General features: G+C 39.4%; 1 protein-coding gene across 6 annotated transcripts in view; it reads right to left on the reverse strand.

The window, feature by feature from the left end:
- The window catches only part of Mtmr1 (myotubularin related protein 1), a 65,482-nt gene that overhangs the window by 5,369 nt on the left and 33,077 nt on the right, over nucleotides 1–27,036 (reverse strand). For all 6 annotated transcript variants that reach the window (XM_057759090.1, XM_057759089.1, XM_057759087.1 and 3 more), the window contains 7 exons: nucleotides 26,447–26,596; nucleotides 25,428–25,616; nucleotides 17,084–17,269; nucleotides 15,875–16,081; nucleotides 6,399–6,491; nucleotides 2,276–2,389; nucleotides 405–581 (listed from right to left, as the gene is read on the reverse strand). In XM_057759090.1, coding sequence (XP_057615073.1) covers nucleotides 405–581; nucleotides 2,276–2,389; nucleotides 6,399–6,491; nucleotides 15,875–16,081; nucleotides 17,084–17,269; nucleotides 25,428–25,616; nucleotides 26,447–26,596 — 1,116 coding nt within the window. The remainder of the gene's footprint in view (nucleotides 1–404; nucleotides 582–2,275; nucleotides 2,390–6,398; nucleotides 6,492–15,874; nucleotides 16,082–17,083; nucleotides 17,270–25,427; nucleotides 25,617–26,446; nucleotides 26,597–27,036) is intronic.

The following is a 27,036-nucleotide window of genomic DNA, read 5'->3' on the forward strand; positions in this document are numbered from 1 at the left end:
TCCTCTTCTTATTACATTAGAAGTGAACCTCGGTGCATTTTCCCAAGCCTCCATTGCCTCCATATGTATACTTGCAGAGAGAGGTGCCACCCACAATACCTCCCAGAAATTTATAAGATTCAGAAGCAAACACAGCAAGAGATGATACGTTCATCTTTTCATACTTTTCATACTTTTGTCAGAAGACATACATGTAAGAGTTGGAACTCTAACTCAGCAAGTGGTATCAGGGTTGATATGTGGGTGGAACCTTCTGAAATGGGAACACAAAAGATGGAGCCTTGACTTCTAAGAACAATAGCCCTTCAATATGTCAGTATCTACTATACACACATTTTTATAATACCAACTTCATTTGAAAAGAAAGACTTATTCTTTTAAAAAGAAAAAGAATACAAAATTACCTGTGGTCTCATCCGTGGATTCCATCGTACATAATAATTTACCCACAATTCCAAGTGACTCATACTAGCAACAGGATATAACACATGGTTTTCATAATTCACAAAGAAGGGATTTGAAAATTCATCTAGCTGGCTATTAATATAAGACCATAAAGATATAGTCTTTGTATATATATCCTGAAAAAGAAAAAAAGTACTACATTGAAATAAGTTCTCCGCAGTCTCAAGGATTAGTATTTCAGAAAGGGAAGAATTTGGATAATGAAGTGAATTCAAACACAGAAAAATCTATGCACATTTACTAAGGCCCACCCCTCTGGCTATGCATAGCCTCATGTGTGCTGTTCCAGGAAAACACAGTGTTCAAGTTAGGCAATCTCTGGCAATTGTATCTGTAATGAGGTAGAATAAGAACTTTCTAGCATCTACAGGATAAGCAGGCTCATTAATAACAAATACATACTCAAGTCTGGATTGATGTTTGTTTCTGTGACTCTTCATAATCATAAATGTGGGTTAAATTTGCATTTAGGATCCCCTGCAATGGCATGGTTATCTGCACAAAAACACCACTGTGGTAGGCTAGAAAAGTTTATATTTCCATCACATTATATCTCCCTCTCAATTTTACAGTATACACTTTAGAAATAGTGTAACAATTAGATTTGTTCATCTGAATAAAACACCCTAATACCCAAATATGTGGTTATAGTGGCACAGATAACCATTAAACAATGGGACTTGGACATGAACACTTATAGCAACATTATTTAAAAGAGCCACAAAAAGAAAAAAAATGAAATATCTATTAACTGATAAATGGACACACAAAATGTGCTCTGTTCACATAAAGAAATATTGCTTAACATAAAAAGGAATATGCTGTCATATGGATGAACCTTGAAATTGTTCCACTAGGTTAAGTAGGTCACTCACAAATATGTGCCTACTGTATGAGTCCATTTATAGGAAATGTCCAGAGAAACCGCCACACTGATTTCCAAAGTGGTTGCACAAGTTTGCATTCCCACCAGCAATGGATGAGTGTGCCCCTTTCTCCACACCCTCTCCAGCAAAGGCTATCCTTGGTGTTTTTGATTCTAGCCAGTCTGACAGGTGTAAGATGGTATCTCAAAGTTGTTTTGATTTGCATTTCCCTGGTCGCTAAGGAGGTTGAGCATGACCTTAAGTGTCTTTTGGCCATTTGAACTTCTTCTGTTGAGAATTCTCTGTTCAGCTCAGTGTCCCATTTTTTTTAATTGGGTTAATTAGCATTTTAAAGTCTAGTTTCTTGAGTTCTTTATATATTTTGGAAATCAGACCTTTAAGAGACAGGCAAGTTTCTAGATGTTGGGGATATGAAGATAACTGCTAATAGATATGGAATTTTCCAAGAGGGTTGCTAAAATATTTATGACATTAAATATCAGCTTGTACTGAACTGTATACTTCTGATGAGTAAATTTTGTATTATGTAATCTACGTTGAGCTTTTTTTTTAACATGAAGAATAAATCTTGTACTCTATTTTACAAGAATTGGTAAAGACACAGTTCGTAGATTTCATCCTGCTGTTATGGGTTTCCTTTGTTTTGCTTTATGCATCTTTATTGACATTTGTTTTACATGCCATTATATTTACTATTTAATGCCCCCTTTTTAAAAATTAAGTTAGCAGAAGGGCTAGAGAGACAGCTTGGCTGTTAAAGACACTCGCCACTCTTAGAGAGGACCTGGGTTTGGTTCCATGCACCCACATGGTGGTTCATGCTGCCAAGAACTCCAGCTCTCTTTTGTCTCCCTAGTGCACTATACATATATAGACCTTACTAGGAAAGATGCCTGAACAATAGGGGAAGCAAATACACTTACCTCTTTGATGCGCTGTTGTTCACAGTTGCACAAAAAGGTTCCAAAAAGACAGCTATAGAGGTGATCCAAAATTGTAATCAAGAATAATTCATTAAATTCAAATGCTGAAGGAAACTTAAATAAAGAGAAAAAATAAAGTTTAGTCTTAAAGTCTAATTTCTAAAACAAGTCATATTACTTATTTGTGAGAGAAAGAAATGAACTACAATATGCAATATTGTCAGATTAAAAATCAACAGTACATGCAAAATTTAACCAATTGAGAATTTCAAGGTCAAGCCGATATATCTGGTTAAGGAACAACTATAACCAACACAATTTGTTATGTTTTTCAATACTCAAAAAACCAGGTAGCTTCCAGTTTCTTATAGGGTAGAACAAAGCTCAGAGTTACCCTTCTGTCAGAAAGAACTAGAAAGCTCGATTAAACACAACATGAAACAAATGTCTTTAGATACTGGCAGTAGGCAACATGGAACTGTGGCCCTTGAGAAAAGACAAGTCAGTGAGGAAAGCACTATTATTGGATCTGCTTCCCATCTGGAGGCACACTGCAGGTCACAGAGTGGGGAGGAGCTCTCCAGGTTCAATGCTTATCAAAAGTTATTCAAGAGGAATTGAATATGTAACTAGGTCTATATGTATTAGAGACTACTCATACTTAAGAACGCTCCCACAAATACAACCCCAAGAACTCATACTTCTAAATCATCACCAATGTGTAAACAAACTGAATCTAGTAGTATATAAAAAGGGCAGTATTACATGATAACATCTGGTTTATCCTAGGAATGCAAGGTTGGTTTAACAGAAAAAAATCACTATTACAAAAAACATCAAATACTACAATTAATCATATTACCAGATTAAAGAAGAAAAACCACATGGTTTCACCTCAATTGTTTTAAGCAATGCATAATGTGGTTATTAAGAATTTCAGTGGGATTGTTAGCACTGCCAACAGGTGCCAGCCATTTAACAGCCATGAGACATCTGGAAATAATAACGATCTCAGCAGCAGGCTTGTACTGAGTGCCTACCATGTGCCAGAGTTCTAATTTAAAGCACTGAAATATACTCTGTTGAATGAAACAAAGGAAGCTGGAACAAAAGCAAATAAACAGAAGTCATATTAACATCAAGTCAGTTTATACTAAAGACCTATTCTTGGGCAGAGTGCAGGTATTTCAGTTATGAAACACTTGTCTAAAATGTGCAAGACTCCAGACTCAATCCCTAGCACTTCAAAAACAATTTCTATTATGCACTCAGAGTGATGCATACTAGTATGTCTAATCTTGGCATCTCTTGAGTGACAACCAGGATCACTGACATACAGGTTTCCTAACTGTTGTTAGGCTAGTAGTATGTAGCCTGAGACAACTGGAACACTGATTTATACCTATTCTAGAAGTCTATATTCTGGATTTGGAAGCTTGGGTGGTGTGTTCTAGTGGCAGTATCTACAAGCTTTAGTATGACCAACTAGGTGCCAGGTGAGGGAAGACAATGTAGACAAGGGTAAAATCAAGCCTGACAGCACTCATGAAAATCAGAAACCCATATACACCTACTGGGTGACTGGGTCAAGATGGCAATTGCTCAAAGAGCAGTGTTGCAGTAAATAATTCAGGATATAGTACAGTAGGGACAGTGGTAGTGCCAGGGAATTGCAAACAGAAGATTAAATTTCTACAAGCTGTAGTTTGTTTTCTTGTCATCATCCAGAGACTATATTAAAAATTTACCTACAATGTAGTCTCAAAAAAATCCATCATAATGTACACTGAAATTCTATACTTTTTGAGGAACAAAAGAATCAAGGGTTATCCCAAAGGGCAAATGTTCCTTTAAACTACAGATGCTATAGAAAGTTTCTGAGATGCTATAAAATCCCTCAAGCATTTCTCTAGTTCCTTTTGTAATAGTCTACATACAAAACAGCTCCTTGTATTTTGAGAATTTTTTTCTGACTTTATACTGATTGAACTCAATTTGCAGTAGAAAAAATGAAAAATAAGCAAATCATATTACATGGCTACATATTTTACTAGCTTGTTTATGTAAAAATTATTTATTGACTTATAGCTAAAGACTTATCTCTTCTCCTCAGGTACTAATGTTACTTTAAGAAAAATTATACACACATTTAATGAACAGAATCAGAGAGTTTTGGGAGGCCCCTATTGCATCCAAACCCCCTATATACTTTCTTAAAAACCAATAAAGTAGCACAAAAGAACAGCTTAGAGGTAAAAATAAGCACTAATCAGTATGAATCGATCAGTTTGGAAGGACAGACACAAATGTGCATACCAATGTGCATGTTCAGAAGTATTTGGGGAAAATGAGCTAGTTCAGATCAATATTATGACATTTTTTTGCATTTAACTTTTAAGGTATTTTTTTCTAAAACGTGTTTCATGCTTTCTTTTCTTGAATGTAAGAACCATCAAGTTTTGTCACTAGTACCACAAACAGAAGGACTTCCAGCCAGACTCTAGTCCTTCTCAGCCTCTTTTCTGTTACCTTTCACTTGGGCATGATCCCCTCAGACCTACTATTGACATGAAACTCAGTTAACACAAGAACCCTGTCAGCTTGTGGATGCTAAGTCTAAAGGTAAGAGAGCCTGCTCCAAGTGATGGCCTGTAAAATCTATTCCAAATCCTCTCCCCTTGTTTCTCATTTTGAGAGGTAGGCCTGTATCTTAGACTCTTGCCACAGTCTGTGAACTCATAGCATCAAAAAGGCAGCTCTGCAAACTTCAGCATACAGACACTGATGCACACTCTGGCATTTTAATAAGAACCCCAGGGGATTCATGTGCTGGTTCAAGTTCCAGTTGGTCTGGTATAGCACTGTGCCCTCAAACATCAGAAGAGCCTGAGGGGCTTGGGAGCCCAGAGTGTTGGTTCTAGCTTTTGAGCATCAGCAGGTATGTAGTGAGTCTAGAGCTGGTATGGCTACCAAGATCCCAGGGGATGCTGCTGGGAAACAGTCCACATTGGGATGGGGAGGGCAGCAGAGGCGATGTACTTGTTCCTAACATTTTCTCATCCCAACACACTTCTACCAGTAATAGCAGGCCACAGTGAGCAAACAAGGATGGTAATTCATAGCTTTCCATGGTGAGAAGATAAATGTCCTCTGAAAGGGCTTTCAGGAGCATGAAACATGCACCTCAAGGCATTGGGACCTGAAGATGGCTAGGAGTTTCTCACAGATGCACAGGAAGGACAGCATCCAGGCCCTGGTTCTATCTCCAACTTACATCCACTCAAGCCAGACTGAGTAGTACACACTGGGGAAAACTGCTCTGCTTTTTCTCTCCTTCTTTCTGGGTCCAAGTTCATGTCTCTGGCACAGCCTCCTATCCCAAGGCTAATACTCCAAACTCAGACTTGGATGTTAGAGATCAGGGAATATCTGAGTGGGTCTTACTTAAAGTGAAGCTGTAGGACCTGACTAATTTAGGGAAGGAGGATCCCCATGTGTTTCCTTACTTACCAGAACCCTGCTCAATGGAGTTAAGAAACTAAAATAACAACTTAGGACAAAAAGCTCCCGAGCTTCCTGTTATTGGCGCTTAGACACTTATTACTCTCAGTGACTGTGGTATGTGGAGGGCTATGGCCTGGAGCAGAGTGTGAGGATTCTCAGATGCCCTGGACTGACTCTTTAACTAGCAGTTCTAAGGTGGGATGAAATCTTGGAGTAAGTGTCATGCAGTTAGTGGATAGGAGGATTGGCCAAAACTGCTAGCGGAAGAAAATTCTACTTTTCTACTCACATTTTTAAGTGAATAAGAGCCAAACTGCATTGAATAATAGAAGGGGTCTTTTTTTTTTTTGAGACAGGGTTTCTTTGTAGCTTTGGAGCCTGTATTGGAACTTGCTCTGTAGACCAGCCTGGCCTGGAACTCAGGAAGATATGCCTATATCTGCTTCCCGAGTGCTGGGATTAAAGGCATGTGCCACCATCATCTGGCTAAATGGGGCCATTTTTAACATGCACACACCCTCATTTTGAAATTTAATGAAATGGAAATTTAATTTTCAACTATGAAGTATATTTGAACCAAAGACTATAACAGGTTGGAAATGTACTCGAAATCTCTTACCTGTCTTGTCATCTGCCAAACACAATCAATAAACTGAAGAAATATAGGTGATCGGTCAGCATCTGCATGGTTGTCATCACCATGGCCCACTCTCTGGAAAGAAGCAAAAGATTGCGATTGTGTTATAGTCCTCTCAAAAGTCAATTAATTTGTCTAGTCATGTCTCATTATGCCTATGAGAACTCCTGCTCATTATGGACACTCAAAATTGTAAGAAGGAGGAACTAGACATTGGAGCATAATGATACATAGTATGAAAATGCCACAACAAAAAGCGCTACTTTGTATGATTTAAAAAAATAAATGACTACATAATTAAAAATAAGAGTTCATTAAACTAAATGGATTTTCATTTCTTTTAGGAAACACTATTTCAGTTTACTCCATGTTTATATGGTGATGGTTTTATAATTTCACTTTAATATAGCTGATCCTAAGAAAGATGGAGAATTGGCTAGCAAACCTTTTAGTTCAAATGATGGGATCAAGGGCCACTACTATAGCAATGTAGGAGGCCTAATGAGGAGTGCACAAAGTAGGACATAGTTCAGAAATGTCACGAACAGGAAGGAGATGGCTCAATGTAGAAAGTGCTTGCTGTCCAAGCTGGGGAGCTGAGCTTAGGCCATGTAAAAGCTGGGTATGGTGGCACAGAGAGAAGACCCTGGAGTCTTGATGGCCAATCTAGGCTAAATGGTGAGGTCCAGGTTCAGTGAGAAAACTGTCTCAAAGGTAGAAAGTGAGAGACAAAGAAATCTAGATGTTAACCTCTGGCCTCTACATATTCATACACATGAACACTTCATACACATATACACAAATAATAAGAAATATCAGTAAAGTTTGAGAGTGAGTATATAAGTGCTATCCATTTTTATATGATTTGAAGAGCCCAAGATCTCATTCTTGAAATGGTATTGGGGCAGAGTCCTTCCTCAAGCAAGTTCAGGATCACACTTCACACCTTTGATATTTTCTATCAATGCATTCATACTTAAAGCTAAGATTCCTGATCACATAAAGAGATTTGCCAGAAGCACTGAAAGTTCAATGAATAATAAGATATTCACAGAGTGAGCATTCTAAAAGAAGCTTCAAATAAGCAAAAGGATAAGAAAGGAATGATTATGAATCAGGTTATTCAATCCCCACATAGAGAACTTGAAAAATAAGGAAACCACCACCTGGAAAGACATAAAAACAAGGAAATGACCAAGTAATGTCAGCATCTAACAACCAGGGTGGTAGGTTCAAAGAGGAGTTGGAGGGAGATAGGGAGGAATGGACAAAATGAAAACACATGGTGTACATGTATAAACACTTGAAAGAATAAATTACAAAATTATTTTCATAAAATCTCAGAGATGCCATACATGGTGGCATACTCCTTTAATCAGAGCACCCAGGAGGAAGAGGCAGGTAGATCTCTGAGTTTGAAGCCAGCCTGGTCTACATACTTGAAGCGTTTATGTTATTATTCTTTATCAATAAAAACTTGGGATTCAGATATCGGGATAAGAACCTGAATGAGTAAAGAAGCAGTGGCAAAGTGACCAGTGAAGGGCCAGGCCCTCTCTAAGACCCGTCCTACCACTTCCTGTCTCTCTATCTGTCCTCAGTCCTCTAAAGCTTCTATTGTTAACTTTGGTTAGCTAGTAGCTAGCTCCACCCTCTGATTCAAAGCAAATTTTATTGGAAGTCTTGGGAGCATCAGAATGCAGTCAAAATTTTACACAACACATAGTGAGTTTCAGGCCAGACAGGGCTGCCATCGTAAGACACTGTCTCAAAGGACCCCACACACCAAAAATCCTCTTAAAATATATTACCTTATTTTCATTTGGTAGGGTAGGTGTTTTGTTTCATTGTGGTGGTGATTGTTTTGGGAGGCTGTTTCTATTTTACTTTAAAGGTTTAACTTTTTTATGTGCATTATGTGTGTGAGGCCAGAGTACGATTCTAGCTACTTGGTGTAAATGGAAAACACAGTATTTATCATTTTGTGTTGTAGGGATAAGCCCCACCCATTGGGGGCGTGTTTGCCTCGGGCTAATGTTTACTGATAAATCTGCTGGGAGTGATCCCAGCAGCCTTTTTCTCTGCTTTCCTGTTCTTCGTGGGAACCTGTGGTCCTGTAAGTCTATTTCCTCATTAAAGCTGTATATATTTTTATAATCTGTCTGTATTCATTTATGTCGTTACATAGATGATTATTTATTAACAACCTATATTTCTTAATTATACATTACATTTTTAAATGAACTACATAATCATAATACCTTAATAAAGATCAGAAATACATATATTTATAACAAAATTGACCTTAAAATCATACCAATGTAAATTATTTATATCTATATCATAAAATGATGGAGGAGTTAACTCATTGGTTAAATAAAGAAACTGCCTTAGCCCTTTAATAGGACAGAAAATTAGGTAGGCGGAGTAGACAGAACAGGATGCTGGGAGAAAGAAGCCGAGTCAGTGAGTCGCCATGATTCTCCCACTCCAGACAGATGCAGGTTAAGATCTTTCCTGGTAAGCCAGCTCGTGGTGCTACATAAAATATTAGAAATGGGTTAGATCAATATGTAAGAGCTAGCCAATAAGAGGCTGGAACTAATGGGCCAGGCAGTGTTTAAAAGAATACAGTTTCTATGTAATTATTTCGGGTAAAGCTAGCCGGGTGGCAGGACGCAGCCCCGCCGCCGCTCCTAATACTACATTGTGTCTGGCTTATTCCAGTCAACATAATGTCTTGAAGGTTTATCTATGTTGTAGCATATGTCAGAATTTCCCTCCTGTTTTAAGGGAAAATACCTTTACCCTTTGAGCCAACTCTCCAGTCCTCTCATTCTTTTCCTTTTAACATCTACCAACCTCCTCTGGTATAAGGGATCCTGCTTGGTCTTCAGAATTCTAAGCAATTTAATAGTATGTGGATGAGGCACAATCCTTGGTAAGGTACCTAGGATACAAAGACAACTGCGGCACAGTGCCTGGGTTTGAGGAGTAATTAATTTGTGGTGTGGTCAAGTGGGTAAAGACCTGTAAATAATAAGGGTAATACACTATTGCAAGGGCTTTTGCATGTGCATTGGGTATAGTAAGGACAGAAAGGAAGGTGTGAACAACCTTAGGAAGGGGCTGAAGAGTATAAGGCAGTAAAGTCACATAAGATGCAGTCATTATGGAGGTCTCATTTAGATAAACTATGAATGCCAGGGAGACACCTGCCCCCTAATATATCAATGAATGTACTGTAATCAGTGAGAAGTGGTGAGGCTAGCCAGGCAGCCGGGAGCTGGGCGGCAGAAACACTGCCCGCAGCTCCTTCTACAAATGGCGCCCAGATGTGGATAACTGAATCCACAGAAAGCCTGAGAAAGCTTGGGAAAGAATAGAGTAAAGCATGTTTTCTTGGTAGCAGCAATTTCTCGGGTCTGCTCTGCTTGCCAGAGGCAAGTAAGCGCTCTCATCTAAGAGAGGCTTCCTGACTCTAGCTGCAAAACCCTGCAGCTCTTTTAAGAGGTCCTGCCACAAAACACTTAAAACGGTGTTGATGAAAAGCTGAACGCATGCTTTTCAGTTTTCAGCTGTAGCAGGAAAAAAGCTACGCCATTCTAAAGTGCCGGCTTTCTGGGCTGTCCTGCCAGGGCAAACTCTGACTCTTTCAGACAGGCAGGCCAAATGAGTGTGGTCTGTGAGCAGAATGCTGCAGCTTGCTTGCTGGCAGGGACCTTGAAATGCCATAGAGTTGTGGCAATAAAAATGGCTACAGCCATTATTTCCGCCATGAGGCTGGAAAGCTAAGGAATGGGCTGGATCTAGCCGGCAAAGCCACGGCTTTAATCTTACCCATATTGCTCAGTAATTTAAAGGCTCATGTGGTCAGAAAAAGAGAGACATATACAGTAAAGAGAGATTCAAAGACAAAAAATCTCTAAATGGTTTACAGTTTGCTAAAAATATATGTAAGCTAAAGGTTAAAGTTCTTAAAGTTAAGAAAGAAAGAAAGAAAGAAAGAAAGAAAGAAAGAAAGAAAGAAAGAAAGAAAGAGAGTAGTTGGGTGTGATAGTACACACCTTTAATCTCAACACTTGGGAGGCAGAGGTAGATTGACCTCTGTGACTTCTGGGTGTGGCAGGACACACCTTTAATCCCAATGCCTGGGAGGCAGAGACAGACAGATCTCTGTGAGTTCAAGGTGTGGCAGCATACACCTTTAATCCCAGCACTTGGGAAGCAGAGGCAAGTGGATCTCTGTGAGTTCAAGGACAGCCTGGTCTACAGAGTTATTCTAGGACAAAGATATACAGAGAACGTGTCTCAAAAAATAAAAGTAAAAATAAATAAAATAGAGGTTAAAATAAAGCCGCACAAAGATGGAAAATACAATGAGAATCCTGATACTGTATGCTATTATGCTCTCTTTGAATAGTTTGAATGTTGAGGAAGGAGCAATAGATGCTAAAAGATATTTGTTTATAAATGATGCTGAACTAATCCAACATAGATATTTTGAAAATACCTTGACTTCAGAATTTGGAAAAGAGATTCTTCTATGTTTTCATAGAGGATGAGACCCTGTGGATTGCTTCTATCCCAATATAGTATGATAGACCACACCCTCCTGAAAGGTTGCTGTGAACACTCTCAAAAAATTACTTTGCTCAACTGCCGACTGAGAGGAACCTAGCACATAGGTTACACCATAAAAGATCTGATTAACAGCGCCCCCATTCAGTAGGAAGCAGCTTGGAGAGAAAAAACCGTGCCCATGTTCCCAAATATTGTTTATAAATGTTCTTTTACATTTAAAGGGGGGTATGATATAGATATGGATAATTTATATTGGTATAAGTTTTGCTTTGTTGATATAAATTTAAGGACAATTTTGTTATATGTATATGCATATTTCTGATCTTGATTAAGGTACTGTGATTGTGTAGTTCATTTAAAAATGTATATAGGTTGTTAATAGATAATCATCTATAACAGTCAAGTTTGTAGTCATGTTAGACTTTCTAGGTGTGCATAGATATATTTCAGATAGGCATTCTTCATATCTTTCAAAGACTACAGAATATGGCATTTAATGTTTTAATAACTTAGGGATTTTCATGACAATGAGACATGTCTGCTCCTGGCAACACCAATCTACTTCAAGGGGAAGATGGGCATCAAAGAGGCTCCTTATGGAGTTTGATAGCCATTTGGGCAAGAAACTGCTCTTGCCTGGACTGTTGCATAAACTGGACACAGAGAACCCGTAGAGAGAGGACTGCTGAACTTGCCTAAATGTGAGATGATTCTTTGGGGTTCCTGACTCATGAAAGAGTCTGCAAGACATTCTGCAGGACATAGCAGATAGTGACTGAACTGTCTTTGAAATTTCCTGCTTCATGGAAAAAGTCTGCTGGATACTATGGGCCTGTAGGCCGAAGATGGATGCCCCAACCGTAGAGAGGAACTTTGGGTGACTGTCCAGGCAGCGAGATGTCTCTGTCATTTCTAGAGTTTGGAAGTTGCTTATTTCTTATTTGCTTAGGTAATATTATATCCTTTGGGAGTCTTTGATGGAGTTGAAGAATAGATAGATAGTTATTGTTTTCCTTAGTTATGATAAAAGATAAAGTAGATATAAATATTGTAATTGTAATTCTTGTTTGATAACTGTTTTGTTATATGTGATTTTACTATGTTAAAGTTAAAGCCTTTCTTTTTTGTTTAAACAGAAAAAGGGGAAATGATGGAGGAGTTAATTTCATTGGTTAATAAAGAAACTGCCTTGGCCCATTTGATAGGCCAGCCCTTAGGTGGGTGGAGTAGACAGAACAGAATGTTGGGAAGAAGGGAAGTGAGCCAGACACCATGCCTCTCCTCTCTGGTCAGATGCGATGAAGCTCCAGCCCAAGATGGATGCAGGTCAGATATGCTGAATCTTTCCTGGTAAGCCACCACTTTGTGGTGCTACACAGATTATTAGAAATGAGTTAAGCAAGATGTAATAATTAGCCAAGAAGAGGCTAGTTATAATGGGCCAGGCAGTGCTTATATGAATACAGTTTGTGTGTTGTTATTTCAGGGCATAAGCTAGCCAGGCGGCCCAGAGCTGGACGGCAGGAAAACTGCCCGCAGCTCCTTCTACAAGAGGGGTGCTTGGAGAACTCCAAGTGGGTGGTCAGGGCTCACACTCAGGGAATGAGTGAAGAGGAGAAATTTGGGGTGTGAGATTAGGGAGTTGAGCTAGCGACACATTGAGTGTCACACTGAGTTCATATTGGGCAGTGACAACATTAATGCTCCATTTGATTACAGGAGGATGACAGGAAGCAAGGGGACAGGCTTCACAAAAGCTACTTAGGATACTCCCTGAAAGAAATAAATAGACCAAAATTAAGGGAGAAGTGGTGGCAATGTGAAGGGGAATGCCAGATCTGAAGCTAGGTTCAAAATATTCAGCACTGGCTGAGATCATTAAGAGATTAAGCATATATAGAAGAGAAGTAGTCCCAGGGCTGAGCCCTAAGACACCACAATGAGGTTGGAGAGATGGAGGGTCCAAACCAGAAAAAAATGCAAATGATTGTAGAGTCACAGCCTAGTGAAGAAAAGCACTTCTTAAAGAAGGAAATAACAACGCAAATGCTCAGGCCAAGTAATGGAAAGGTTTGGCAAAGTGGCTGTGGTAAGACCAGTTGCGATGGATGAGTGTGAGAAGGAAGCCCAGTTAAGGTGGGGTCAAGACAGACAAGAAGGAGAAAGGTAGTGGTAAGTAGATATGCATAAAATAGTTCTGATGAGTGTTCTAATAAAGGAAGGCAGATAATTGCAATAATAGCTGGAGGAGATCATAAAGTCAAAAGGGTTATATTTTAGGGTTATAACAGCATATTTATACAGCAATGGGAACAGAGGCAGGACAGAAAGAAGTTAGCTAGAAAGTTACACGATAATGTGCAAGAAATATATGACAGAAGCAGGCAAGAGCAGGTACTAGTTTGAGGAACTCAGAAGCTCATTCATGGAAACAAGGGAAGTAGAGAACAGAGACTCAGCCAATGTTGGCTGCAGACTGAAGCCCTCTTCCCTTACCACCTCAGCTGTGTGACCATAGGTAGACAACTCACACCCTAGAATAGAAACCTAGTTCACCATTTGTCAACTGCAGGACTGCCTACCAAGACTGAGATAATCATACTAAAATCTTATGGTCACACTTCTTTCATTCTAGCTGTGGTGTGCTAAATTTTCAGCATTAACAAGGATGGATGAGAACACAGCACTCTGTGTTCATCCTGACACCCAAGCTTCTGTTAGTTCTGGTACTACCATTGCTGATATGTCGACAGAGAGCTCTTAGCACTTCCTTTCTGGTTAAAGCACCTTGAGAGCCTTCTTTCCCTCAGGACAAATATTTCTGAAACATGAAAGAAAGTAGCTTCTGAGACTTCAGAGAAAATCAGCTGCAAACATCTGGAAACCCTATACTCTCTTCCCCATGGAGCTCAGATTTTGCTGAAGGGGAACAAGCATTTAAGTTACTGTTTTAACAAGGATAACCCCAACTAAGACTCCTAGCAATAGTGGAGAAGGTGCCTGAACTGGCCTTCCCCTATGATCATATTAGTGACTACCTTAATTGTCATCATAGATCCTACACCAGTAACTGATGGAAGCTGATGCAGTAATCCACATCCAAGCACTAGGTGGAGCTCCTGGAGTTCAGTTGAAGAGAGGGAGTAAGAATGGGGAATGTTAAGATTATGATTGGAAAAACCACAGAGACAGCTGACCTGAACTAGTAGGAGCTCACGGACTGACAGCCAGGAAATCTGCATAGGACTGAATTAGACCCTTTGAATGTGGGTAACAGTTGTGTGGCTTGGGCAGTTTGTGGAGACACTGGCAGTGGGATCAGGATTTATCCCTGGCGCATGAGCTGGCTCTTTGGAGCCCATTCCCTATGATGGGATACCTTGTTCAGCCTTGATACAGGGTGGAGGGGGTCTTGCCTCTACTTGGTATACTAGACTTTGTTGACTTCCCAAAAGAGGCCTTACTTCCTCTGAGGAGCACATGTGGGGGGTGAGATGAGGGAGGTGGGAGTGGGAGAAGGGGAGGGAGGGGGAACTGGGGTTAGTATGTAAAATTTAAAAGCTTTCAAATAAAAAATGTTAATAAAATGGAAATTGTGTCAATGAAGCCTGAATATCTTACCCACATTTATGTATAAATATAAAGATACTACTTATAAACTGAAAAAAGATAGTGTTTTTAAAATAGTCACAAGATCTCTGAATATGGGCCAGGTTCAGCAGCAAGCACTTAATAAATCCAAATTCCTCCCCCTTTAACACCTAACTGCAGAAGGAAGGAAACCAAGGCAGAAGCAATGTCTAAATAAATATCTGACAACAGCTTTCCAGGCCATGAAGCTCAGAGGCTGTGGAGCTACCCCCTCCTTCTAGAAGGGCTTCTACCTAGCCCTCCTCCTTAAAGTGTATTCACAGCAGGTAAACTTGGATCCCCACACCTATGGAACTCCAAGTCCTTGCACTGCCCACCCTGAAATTCACACTGAGCCTCACTCTGACTTTGGGAGTATTCCAATTCAATGGATGATCCCCAACAGCTCAAGAGTTTTTGCACAGTAGAATTCACTGCCAGTTTCAGTCACACACAAATGGCTGCCCCAAATGCCCACCAAAGGCCCAACAATTCACTTAGGAATATATTCTGCAAATTGAAAGCAAGAGTTTCCCGACTGAATTACACGCCCAAAGCCCCAGTACTTTATAATGTTACTGTATTTAAAGGCAGGACCTTTAAAGAGGTCACTAAAGTTAAGTTCTGACCCAATATGACTGCTGTCCTTAAAGATACCAAGGAAATGATCACAGAGAAAAGGCATGTGGGAAGAGGCAAGAAGAGCATGGCATGGCCATCTACAAACCAAGAAGAGAGACTTCAGGAGAAACCAACCCTACTGGAACTTGATTTTGAACTTCCAGCCTCTATAATAGTGAGAAAATACACATTTGTAGTTTATGTTACCAGTCTGTGGTACTTTGTTATGGAAAAGCCTGTATAATCTCATGAGACTTTGTAGAGGCAGATTAGGAATCTAGGGGCTGCAGAGAATGGGAATGGTGCACTGACTAATGTATATAGGGCTTCCATTTGGGGTGACAAACAGGTTTGGGGACTAGCATTGTGAATATAGTATAGGACACTGTATTGAGCACTTTAAAGTGGTTAATTCTGTGCTATGTGGATTTGACTTCATTTTAATTATACAAAATAATCCCTATCAGGAGCATACAATGTGGAGGTCCTTGGTATTTTATTATGGAAATTTAGGTCTGGTGCAAAGGAAAGGGGCTGTTCATGTATATAAATATATGTTACCAAATGCCAAGTACATGTATGTGAGATAGGAAAACAGTTATACATAGACCAGATCAACATACCAGTGCAAACCTGTGTCCAAAGCTTATCCACTCCTTTTCTATGAGAGCCTCAAATCCTTTAATGGTCCGGTAATAACTGTCCAACATCAGCATTGCCAGAGATGTGAGCTGGGATGTTCGGTCCCAGCCATCGCTGCAGTGAATCACCACGGAAGTTTTCCCAGATTCTATTTTATCAGCAATTCGTACTGCCCCAGCAAGCAGCACCTTCAGAAAAGAAGGCACAACAGACAAGGCTTCATTAAGTGTTAACCTCTGTATAAGATAATTCTGTAAAAAGAGTTTAAATATTCTCACCCATAAACCATTAAGAATGTCATCTAGGGCTGAGGCTCTACTTCAGTGAGTCTCTAGGTTTCAGCCCTCAGACCCCAAACAAAGCAAAACGCATAACAAATCAACAACAAAGAGCTATAACATTAATCAAGAATAACTCACTAGGAAGTGTTAACATCTTTTTTTTAACTATGAAAACTGATCAAAGGAAATGGGATCCTTTATTGAAGGGCCACAAGGTTCTGTTAAAAACCTGACTTACTAAGTAGGTATAGCACACACCTGTAATCCCAGTATTTGGGAGGCAAGTTCAGACTAGTCTGGGTTATGTAGTGAGTTTAAAGCCAGCCCAGGCTACACAGACTCTGTCATTCAAAAACAAAGAAACTTGGGGCTGGAAAGATGGCACAGCAGTTAAGAGTGCATACTGTTTTTGCAATATTTGTTATTTGGAACTTAAGTTAGGCAGCACATAAACACCTGTAAGTCCATCTTCAGGGTATCCAATACAGTCTTCTGGCTTCAATAGGAACAGATGTTCACATGTGCATATACCAATCCCCACATATGCATATCATTAAAATAAGACCAAATCTTAAAAAATAATTAAGGAAGGTGGTGGAATCAGGAGGATCAGAAGATCAAGAGAACTTCAGTTGAACAGCAAATCTGGAGGCTAGCTTGGGCTACTTGAGACTCTGCCTCAAAGTTAATTATTTATTAATTGTTAATTAAAACATTGTGAATTTTTGTCAGAAAAACCCTCCACAAAGACCACAGTCCAACTGTTCCCAAGAGGAATGTTCAAAAGCTCTCATACATAGCCAAGATGCATTAATCTGTGGTGTTGAAAAACCACTTAGAAATAGAAACATTTATGACAGATATTAGATGTCTAAATCAGAAGGTAGATAAAAGATTGAACTTCTTTACCCTTATATATTCCAGCCAATGTGTCCCATCCACATTGGATAGCCACCGTGACTCATCAATGGAAGGGTACACGATCTCCTTTAATTTACGAAGTGACTCCCTCATCACATGAATATTATGGATCTCCAAAAACACGAGTTCTGCATTGGGGTAAGCACTTTCACTTTCATATCCTCCACCCTTTGCCTATAAAGAAGCAAAAGATATGCATCACTTCTTCTGAAATTAACTTTTCTATTATTTCTACTGTAACGAGTCATAGACTACTAAAGAAGCAATAAGCTCCTATACCCTTGTATGGTTGCCCTAGAACTGCCAGAACACAACAGAGTACCATAAACTGACATCACAAACCAACAGAAATGTGTCTTTCACTGCAGTGCACCACCACCACCACATCTAAGTTCTCAAGGCCAGGAAGCTGAAATACAGGTGCCATAGGGTCAGACTCCCTTAGAACCCTCTAGAAGAATGTGTTACTTACTTTTCTCATTGCTGTGACAAAGTATCTGGCAAAAGTACTTAAGGAAGGAAAGTGGCTCATAGTCTGAGAGGACACAGTCCATTATAGCAGAGAAAGAATAGTGTCAGATGTGAGAGGTAGTTGGCCACACTGATGAATGCTGCTGCTTATACTACTTTCTCCTTTTTATTCAGTCCAGGACCCCACATTCATCACAAGTCTTCCCTCCTCAGTTGAAACTCCCTGGAAACACTCTCAAAGTCATACCCAGCAGTGTGTCTTTATGACTATAAATCCCATCTGTTGATCAAGACCAAGAACTGCAGAGAAGATTTACTATTCCTTGGCTCTCCTGGTTCCTAGTGGCCCTAGGCATTCTAGGTTTATATACTCATTGCCTTAATCTCTACTTCCTTGTTTGCAGTTGATCTTCTCCCCTTTGTCTTTGCCTCTGCAAGTCTTATAAGAAATACCTGTTGGGCTAGCAAGATGACTTGGTAGAGAAGGCACTTGTCACCAAGACTGACAACCTGAGTTTTATTGATACCATGGACCTATGTGGTAAAAAGAGAGAACCAAATCCTGAAAAGTTGTCCGCTGGCCTGTACATATGAGCACATGCACACAATTAAATGTAATACAAAAGCATGTTTGTCATGCTGAATTAAGGTTCATCCTAATCTGACTTTGGTTTAACTTGATTACATTTATAATGAATCTTTGAAAATATTTGTAAGTACGAGGAGTCAGGACTTCAACACATCATTTATTGAGGACATAATTTAAGCCTTAATAATCCTGCTGTACCCATTATGGTTTTTAGATCAGTACCAACTGACTCTTATTCAAGGTTCCTTATGCTAGTGTCATTTATCTACCAAGAAAATGTCATACTACCACAAAATTTCTGCATAATAATACAGTTTGGAGTTTTGAAACCACAAGTTTATCTTAGCAATTTAGAAAGAGAAAATAATATAACAAAAAAGAAGATAAGGATTAACTCTTAGTGAGCTTATAAAAACCTGGTCTGTAGCTAGCTTACACTTTATAGATGTCAGTAATTAAAGCACATTTAGATGAGAGTGCAGAGAAACTGGTGGGAATGTAAAAAGCTATAGCTGCTGCAGAAGTCAACTTGATGGTTCCTCAAAAAGTTACAGATAGAATTTCCATATCACCTGGCTACTATGAACATTTGTGTGTAAATTTTATTTAAAAACCTGTTCTCAATTCTTTGGCTTATATACCCATGAATATAAGAGTGGTGTCACAATAACAAACAATTTAAATGTCCATAAACAGATAGTTAAGCAAATAGAATGTTGTCTCTCTATACAATAGAATATTATTCATTCATAAAGAGGAATGCTGTAAGATGGTATAAAATGGATTAATTTTTTTAAATTATAACCAATTGGCCTATTAGTTCAGGCTTCTTATTAAGTCTTATAACTTACATCAGCCCATAATTCTTGTCTGTTTTAGCCATGTGGCTTGCTACCTTTTTCGGCGAGGCAGTCACATCTTGCTTGCTCTGTGTCTGGCTTCCTCTCTCTCTCGGTGACAATAGCATATTGAAACTTCCCTCTTCCTAGAATTCTTGTTGCCCTGCCTCTACTTCTTGCCTAACTACTGGCCAATTAGCGTTTATTTAAAATACAAATGACAGGGTACAGACCAGTGTCCTACAGCACTTCCCCCCCTTTTTAAACAAGAATTCTGAATCAAATCTACTTTGCTTAGCTTTTCTACTGACCATTATCCATAACAACTTGTAACCAACATTCTAAACAAAGGCAAATATCCATAATCCAAATTTTTTAATTTTTTTAATTTTAATTTTTTAAAATGAGCGAAAGAAGACAGACAGAAAGGAGTACTTAAATGTATGATTTAATTTTTGAGGGGGAGGTTTTTGAGACAGAGTTTCTCTGTAGCTTTGGTTCCTGTCCTGGAACTAGCTCTTGTAGACCAGGCTGACCTCGAACTCACAGAGATCTGTCTGCCTCTGCCTCCCGAGTTCTGGGATTAAAGGTGTGTGCCACCACTGCCAGAAGTATCATTCTATTTTTATGAAGTGTCCAATTCAGGGGAATCTATACAGAAAAAGCATATTCATTGATGCCAGAGGTTGGAAAAGGGGAATGGGTACAGAGTTTCCATTTGGGGTGATGGATTCAGATAGTACTGTTACTTTTACAGTACTGTGACTATACTGGAAGTCACTGAAGTATATTATGTGTAACACAATGACAAGCTATTAATATAGTCTGCAACCAATTATCCAGTATACAAATGTCTTGCCCTAGATTAGTACTGGGGCAATAATGAATAAGCTGAGACTCTGGTCTTTTAGGCTCTTCAAGTCTGGTGTGGTAGGCATGGGAGATCAGGATCAAGGGCAGCACAGGGCTGAGGGTCCTCTGCTCTAAGATAGTTCAGGAGGTGGCAGGTACCTGGACAGCCAAAAGCAAAAAAGGCACAAATCAGAGAGTACAGAAAAGAACATCTAAGACAAATGGGACACAGATCTGGGTAAAGACGTGGCTTTTTGAAATGAAGGTAGGTTTTTCATAGAGAGTACCAGGACAGTGGTAAGAATGATGAATGATGAAGTCTGAGAGCATGTAGGGACTGGATGACATGAGTGAAGAGGACCAGACAGTAGAGGAATGGGTTATGCTAGGAAGGGCCTAGGAGGGTGAGACACTCTGCAGGTAGATTAAGCACAGAGATGCAATCATTTGGCTGAAGGAAATAGGGCATAGATGAACATCTGATTTGAGATATTTAAGAGGAAGCACACAGTGATGACCTGGAATAGTGGGAGTAGATATGAGGAGTGAGACCTATGATTCTCTGCCGGGCTGCCTGAGAGATGGTGGCATCATTTACTGAGAGTCTATTGGCAAAAGAACATATTCTATGGGGAGGATTATTTGCTTCTGAGTACAGTGAGGACCAAATGACTCTGAGAAAACTCAGCTGGGATACAAAAGGTCTGGAACTGAGAAGAAATGTGAACTGTGAATATCAATGTAGAACATTTGTCATATGGATGGTGACAAGGGAAGACAGAAGCATGCTGCACGGTGTTCCAGGACAATGTGTAATGTAAGGACAGAAGAGTAGGTCAGAAGCACGAGAAAGATCAGAATTTAAGGAAAACAATAAAGAGCAGGGAGAAGGGGAGAAAAGAAGAACAGAAGGGAGAGAATACAAAGAAGAGAGAAGAAAGGAGACATTACAAAGGAGAGGGAAGAAGAGAGTGGAAAGGGTGGAAGAGGAGAGGGAAAGGGGCAGGGAGAATAGGAAGGAGTAAAGTCCTTGGGCAGGCAGGAGAGGCCAGGGAAGGAACATTAAGGCCCATGGAGAAAGCCCCCTCTTCTACTGAAACAGGAGGCAGGAAGGGGAGACAATTCCTGTCTGATAGAGCTTGTCCTCTATGAATAAGCAGTCAGATGTTGAAGGCTGGGCAAGAGTATGCACGTGAATAGCCATAAATGGGTTGAGATGGCTTTTGTGGAGAATGGAGAGCTGGTCAGAGAAATGTAGAGGATCACCCAGCAGCACTGAGGGCCCAACTAAAACTTGAGCACACATGAATCCAGAGTGGTTCTGATCTATGTATTATGAGCCCTTTTTTCCCCCGAAAACATTGAGAAGCTCAGGATGTGAGCTTGAGAAAGGCACACAAGAGAACTGAAATGGACTGCAAGGTAGTGATGCTTTTATTGGGCACCTACTTTTTGAAAAGTCGTGAGCTAGGCAGAAAAATCAGCCTGTGGGGGCCAGTAGCCAGTGGAAAGGAAGCTCTGTGAGGTGATAAGCTGGAATCTCAAGGCTATATAGAACGTCAACACAGAGGCTGCATGCATACACTAAGAATTGGAATGAGCTTGGGAAATATAGTTAAAGTCAACTTATTGTCTACAAGCTGATTATAACAAGGTACAGAAGACAGTCTCATTAATTAAATTAAGGTTATAGACATAATCTTATAACCTTATAAAAGAACACTGTATATAAATTCTATAACAGAACACTGGGATAAGTCACCTGGCGGTCTCAATACAGAAAGGAAAGGCAGTGAGAAAGGAAGTCCACTGATACCTTGGAAGGAGCAGGGTGTGAGGTTTAGAGAGTTCTGAAAAACAAAAATTTGTTGGACAGGCCTGTATCTATCTGTAACGATGTAAACGAATGCAGACAGATTGTAAAAATATATACAGCTTTAATGGGGAAATAGACTTACAGAACCACCGTTCTAAAGCAGAAGCAAGTGCTGCGCGCTAGCCAGATTTATAGGTAAACATTAGCCCGAGGCGAACACACCCCCTAAGGGGCGGGGCTTATCCCTACATCTATCAGGGCCAGGCAGGGTTCTTGAGAGAAGCCAGTGATGTGGAAAAACATTACCTATCTGCAATTTGAGCAGTGGAGGTAGGGCCACTGCTGTTCCTGTTGAGAAATAGAAGGCTATATATACCTTGGGAAGCCACTAATGTTCTTAGTTTCAGGATCTGAGAAAGAGTCAGCCTAAAGTACAGGGAATTGGCTAGCTATGTGAATATGGCTAGATTCTGTGCTGACCTTGGGGTGTGCTTCAGGAACTGGAAGAATTACCACCCAGGAGATGTGGTGAGAGAGAAAGGAAAGGACACAAGTGCATGGAATGTGCAGAACTTCATTCTTAGATCAGTCTACATAACATGGTGACTATTGACAATGACAACATATTGTATATGTCCACACTGCTTAGAGCAGATTTGAAGTTTCTTCACCTTAAAAGAAAGTTTGTGAGGTTATGCATGTTTGTTACCTTAATTTAGTGACTACAATACTTCAAAACATGTGAACCACAAACACATACAACCTTTACCAGGTAAAAGTATTATAAATATTTGTTATTTCGAAAGTAATAAAATAATTAAAAAGAAGATAATTCTTCTGTCTTTGTGTGTCAGTCTTCTCTATATAGTGTTCCTATATTCTGAAATTCCTTGGAATTGTACAGTGGTAACAAGCAGGATTCAGAGAGGTAGACAATAAATTCTGCAGTCCTGGAAGAGAAAGGCAACTGTCTGATGAAGGATGCCTTTGTACAATGGGCTGAAAAGTGACTCCCATTGAAGACACAATAAACTTCTTCCAACTGTGAATGCAACCTTATTTGAAAAACAAAACAGGTCCTTGAAAATGTGATTAAAGACCATAAGCTGCCAGGATAATCCTGGATTCCATCAAGTGGGCCCTGAAGGTCACTACAATATCCTTAGAAGAAAGAGGAGGAAGAAACAAAGAAGCACACAGAGTAGGAGAAGGCCAAGTGAAGATAAGGTAGATTGCAGGGTGTAGTTACAGCTCAGGAGTGCTTATTTGGCCATGAGACACTGAAGGAGGAAAGAAGTAGAGTCTCTCTTCGAACCTTTAGAAGGGCAATAACTTTATGAGATTTTGGACTTGTAACAAGGCAGCCTCAGCCCCATTCTTCTCCTATCTTATTAACCAACACCATAACTTAGTCTTCAAGTCAGAATCCTGGGTGGCATCCATGACCACAGGAGTGGTCAACTCAGTAGTAGTTTCATGTATGGAGTATTAGGGGCATACCCACCACCATGCAGAGGTATTCACAGGTACCATTTTCTATTTCTAACCCTCCCACAAGTGTTGGCACAAGAACTGGTATCTGTGGAGCAAACCCCAGGAGTATCCAAGTACAAGCCAAAGGTCTCATTCTGCCAAACTCTCTAAAGTTCATTGCATTCACTCTTAAGGTTTTATGACTCCAGAGACAGCCAAGTAGAGAAGTCAAACATGGGGATTTGGTCTAATCTCAGGAGGGTTCAGGGCTGGAGACACTGCCATGTACAACTCAACACAGAGACATTGTTTAAAGTCCTGACTCAAGTAGATGACCTTGGGAGATTGTTACAGAACAAAATAGGAAATCACAAACCAAGTTCAAGTAACTTTACCATTTGAAGTTGGGAAAAGGAAGAGAAACCAATAAAGGAGAGCAAGAAGGCCAAGTTGTATATTGAGAAGAACATGGGGGTTGGGATGAGACATTTATGAGACCATGAAAGCCAAGAGAATGGAGTGATCCATCTAAGGTCATTAATGATGACAGCAACTCGAATGCTGCCTCAGTGACAACTGCTGTAAGATAATGCTCTTGTTCCCTATAAAGATTTGTCACTAGTATTGGTTTAATAAAACAATGATTGGCCAGTAGCCAGGAAGGAAGTATAGGCGGGGCAACCAGAGTAGGAGAATTCTGGGAAGAGGAAAGACAAAGATGCAGTCACCAGCCAGATGCAGAAGAAATAAGATGAGAATGCCTCACTGAGGAAAGGTTCCAAGCCACGTGGCTAAACACAGATAAGAATTATGGGTTAATTTGAGTTAAAAGAGCTAGTTAATAATAAGCCTGAGCTATTAGGCCAAATAATTTGTAATTAAATAGGCCTCTGTGTGTTTCTTTGGGACTAAATGGCTGTGAAACCAGGTGGAACAGAAACTTCCATCTACAGACAATGACTCTAGAGGTAGAAGGTTGACCTTTTGGCAGCTGTAGTTAATTAATGATGGAATACATATTAGTGAAAGATAAGGAAAAAGCAAACAAGAGAAAGCTGGAAACACAAGCACATAGGTTGGATGATAATGGTGCTGCTAGCCATCATAAAACCATGTCCCATCGCATTGTTGAACAGGTATTCAAATTGTTTATGATGTTCTGCACAACTTTCTGACTATATAAAGCCAGCTCGAGTGCCATCTACTTTGTAAAGTCCTAGTTATGTTTATGGAAGGTGTAGCCATTTCACTTTCCCTTCCCAAGCAAACAAAGCTTACTTGTCCTATTTATAGCACCTCAAACTGTCTGCCTTTGTTATTTACCCCAGCACATTGCCCCTACTGGGTGCTCATTAGATGTGTTACACAAGTGTCACATTACAAGTATGGATGAGCCAGGCGGTGGTGGCGCACACCTTTAATCCCAGAACTCGGGAGGCAGAGGCAGGCAAATCTCTGTGAATTCGAGACCAGCCTGGTCTACAAGAGCTAGTTCCAGGACAGGCTCTAAAGCTACAGAGAAACCCTGTCTCGAAAAACAAAACAAAACAAAACAAAACAAATATGAATGAGATGGTAATGGACTGTCAGTTTTCTAATATTTTGAAATTTTACTTGAGGAGAAGGTAAAATCTTCTGACTACTGAAGGCATGTCTTCTGGTAGACTATTGGAAAACTATCCATGGGGAAGAGAAATTACTCAAATCAAAACATTTCTCTATGTGGATAATAGGTACCAGGAGCTTGATCTTCAAATTTTCATGCACATAAATGACTCAAACCCCTTTAGCTCATGTAGAACAAAAAGGAACCACATGCTTGCACATCTCACACATGTGAGTACCGCTTTATGTCACTTACGGAAATTTTATATATTTGTAGTTTCATGTAGCTGAGTATATTCTAAACAAATATGCATAAATGTATAAAATAATATGTAAAATATGAAGAGATAGGAATTGGTTAAATAATCAATAAATTTATTAGAGGAGCTTCCAAGGGGCATGTGGTTGTTTTACTAAAATACATACTGATTTATGCAGTTCTCTTTCAAGGCTTTAATTGAGTTATCAGATAAAACTGTGGAGAAGTAATGAAAACAATAAGATTTCAGCCAATGTAGGATGCTGGATACAGTCCACAGAGTATTAAAGAAGGAGTGACAGTCACAGTCTACATTAAAAGACTCAAAGTTCACATAATAAGAAATTAAATGGCCTATTCCAAAACCATGAAGACTTACAGAAAATACATAAAAAAACAAATTTTCTACAAGGCTACTGAATATGTACCTTGTTGGTATCAGCAACGCTGTTTTGTCGGGCATCAAAGATGATGAGTTTATGTGACTGTGCGTTAGCATCCATTATTGTCTGTAGATATTTTTCATCTTCTTTGCAGCGTTTATCATTAGGACCCACCAGTGGCTGGCTGCAACGTGTAATCGTTGCCTGACTTTCTGGGTGAATCCATGATAACACCTAATGTTTTTAAAGCAACAAATAAAACATATCTGCTGATAGATATCATTCGGAAATTAAAAAAAATAATTGGTAAGAAAAGTATAATCTCTCCCAAAGAGTTTTCTCATAGCTCTGAGTAGGTAAGCTAGTCATAACATTGTAGTGGCCAAAATACTTAAAATGTGTTGGTCACACTAAAAGACCAACTATATTAACTAGATACTCTATATTAACTAGATACTTTCTGCCTTTGAAATTCTATCATTTTAAGTAAAATAAAAGTTAAGTCAAACTATTACTAAAATCTAGTCCCATTTCTATTTGACTGGCTAGTTTCATATTTTTTTCTAATATAAAAAACCCTCTGAATCTCTATAATAACATAAATAGCAGCGTGAGGTCTCATATTAAAAACAAATCTATAACTCTGCCACCAGATCTCTCATTTTCCTGCAGTGGTCAAGTGACACAAGATTACTCTGATGTAAACTCTAGGCATGATTGTTTTAGTACCATGCAGCTACATCAATGCACACAGCAGGAAGAAAGAATGGATTTTCACCAGAGTGAATGGTGTAACCAAGAGGTAAACTGTAGTGCAGCAGCATGGTCATTCTTGTTACTCCTCTATTATTCTTGGCTATATCTGGAGTGCAAAATTTAAGGTACCTTTGCATTTAGAAATAGGACATATACAAGAGTGAGACAGCAAATGAGTGTTTATGTAATGAGTTATTTCTTAAGAATCAAAGATACAGTCGGGTTTACAAGCTAAGTTTTTACTTTCCATTTTGTTATTAGATACAATGCAGTGTCTGTATATCTAAATAGCAATGCCTATTACTTACAGGGACTCTGCCTTTTGCTCGAAAGGCTGCCACTTTTGAAAGGTCATCATCTTTAACACTAGTTGGCACAACAATGATGGCAGGGTAGGTATCGCAGAATTCATAATTACTGTTTATTTTGGATATTTTCCAACTCTCATTTGGCAAGCCCTGTAGGGTATTAGAGAAGGAAGAAGGGGAAATACTCACCTCTACTTTGCAAACAAACAAAGTATGAATCGCATCTCTTTCCTATTTTAAATGAAAATTCATTTGTAACTTTTTCAATGTTATTTAACTAATAATGCCTCCAATAAAATTTAATAGCAGTTTGGATCCTTATTCATCAGTTCTTTATGAGATATGTAATAAAAACATCTAGAAGCAGATAGTTTGGTAATAGAGCACTTGCCTACTATGTGCACAATCCTGGAAGGGAGCGTGGTAAAGGAAAAAGGAAAGATGGCAAGTAAGAAGACAGATAGCAAGGTAGAAAAGACATGCAGGAAAACAGCAGCAAGGCAGGCAGTCAAGATGAAAGGAAGGAGGAAGAAGAGTGAGGAAGGAAGAAGGAAGGAAGGATGGGTTCTTAAAATTCTGAGTTTCAAACC

The sequence above is a fragment of the Chionomys nivalis genome, chromosome X (assembly GCF_950005125.1).
Source record: "Chionomys nivalis chromosome X, mChiNiv1.1, whole genome shotgun sequence".
Lineage (NCBI taxonomy): Eukaryota > Metazoa > Chordata > Mammalia > Rodentia > Cricetidae > Chionomys > Chionomys nivalis.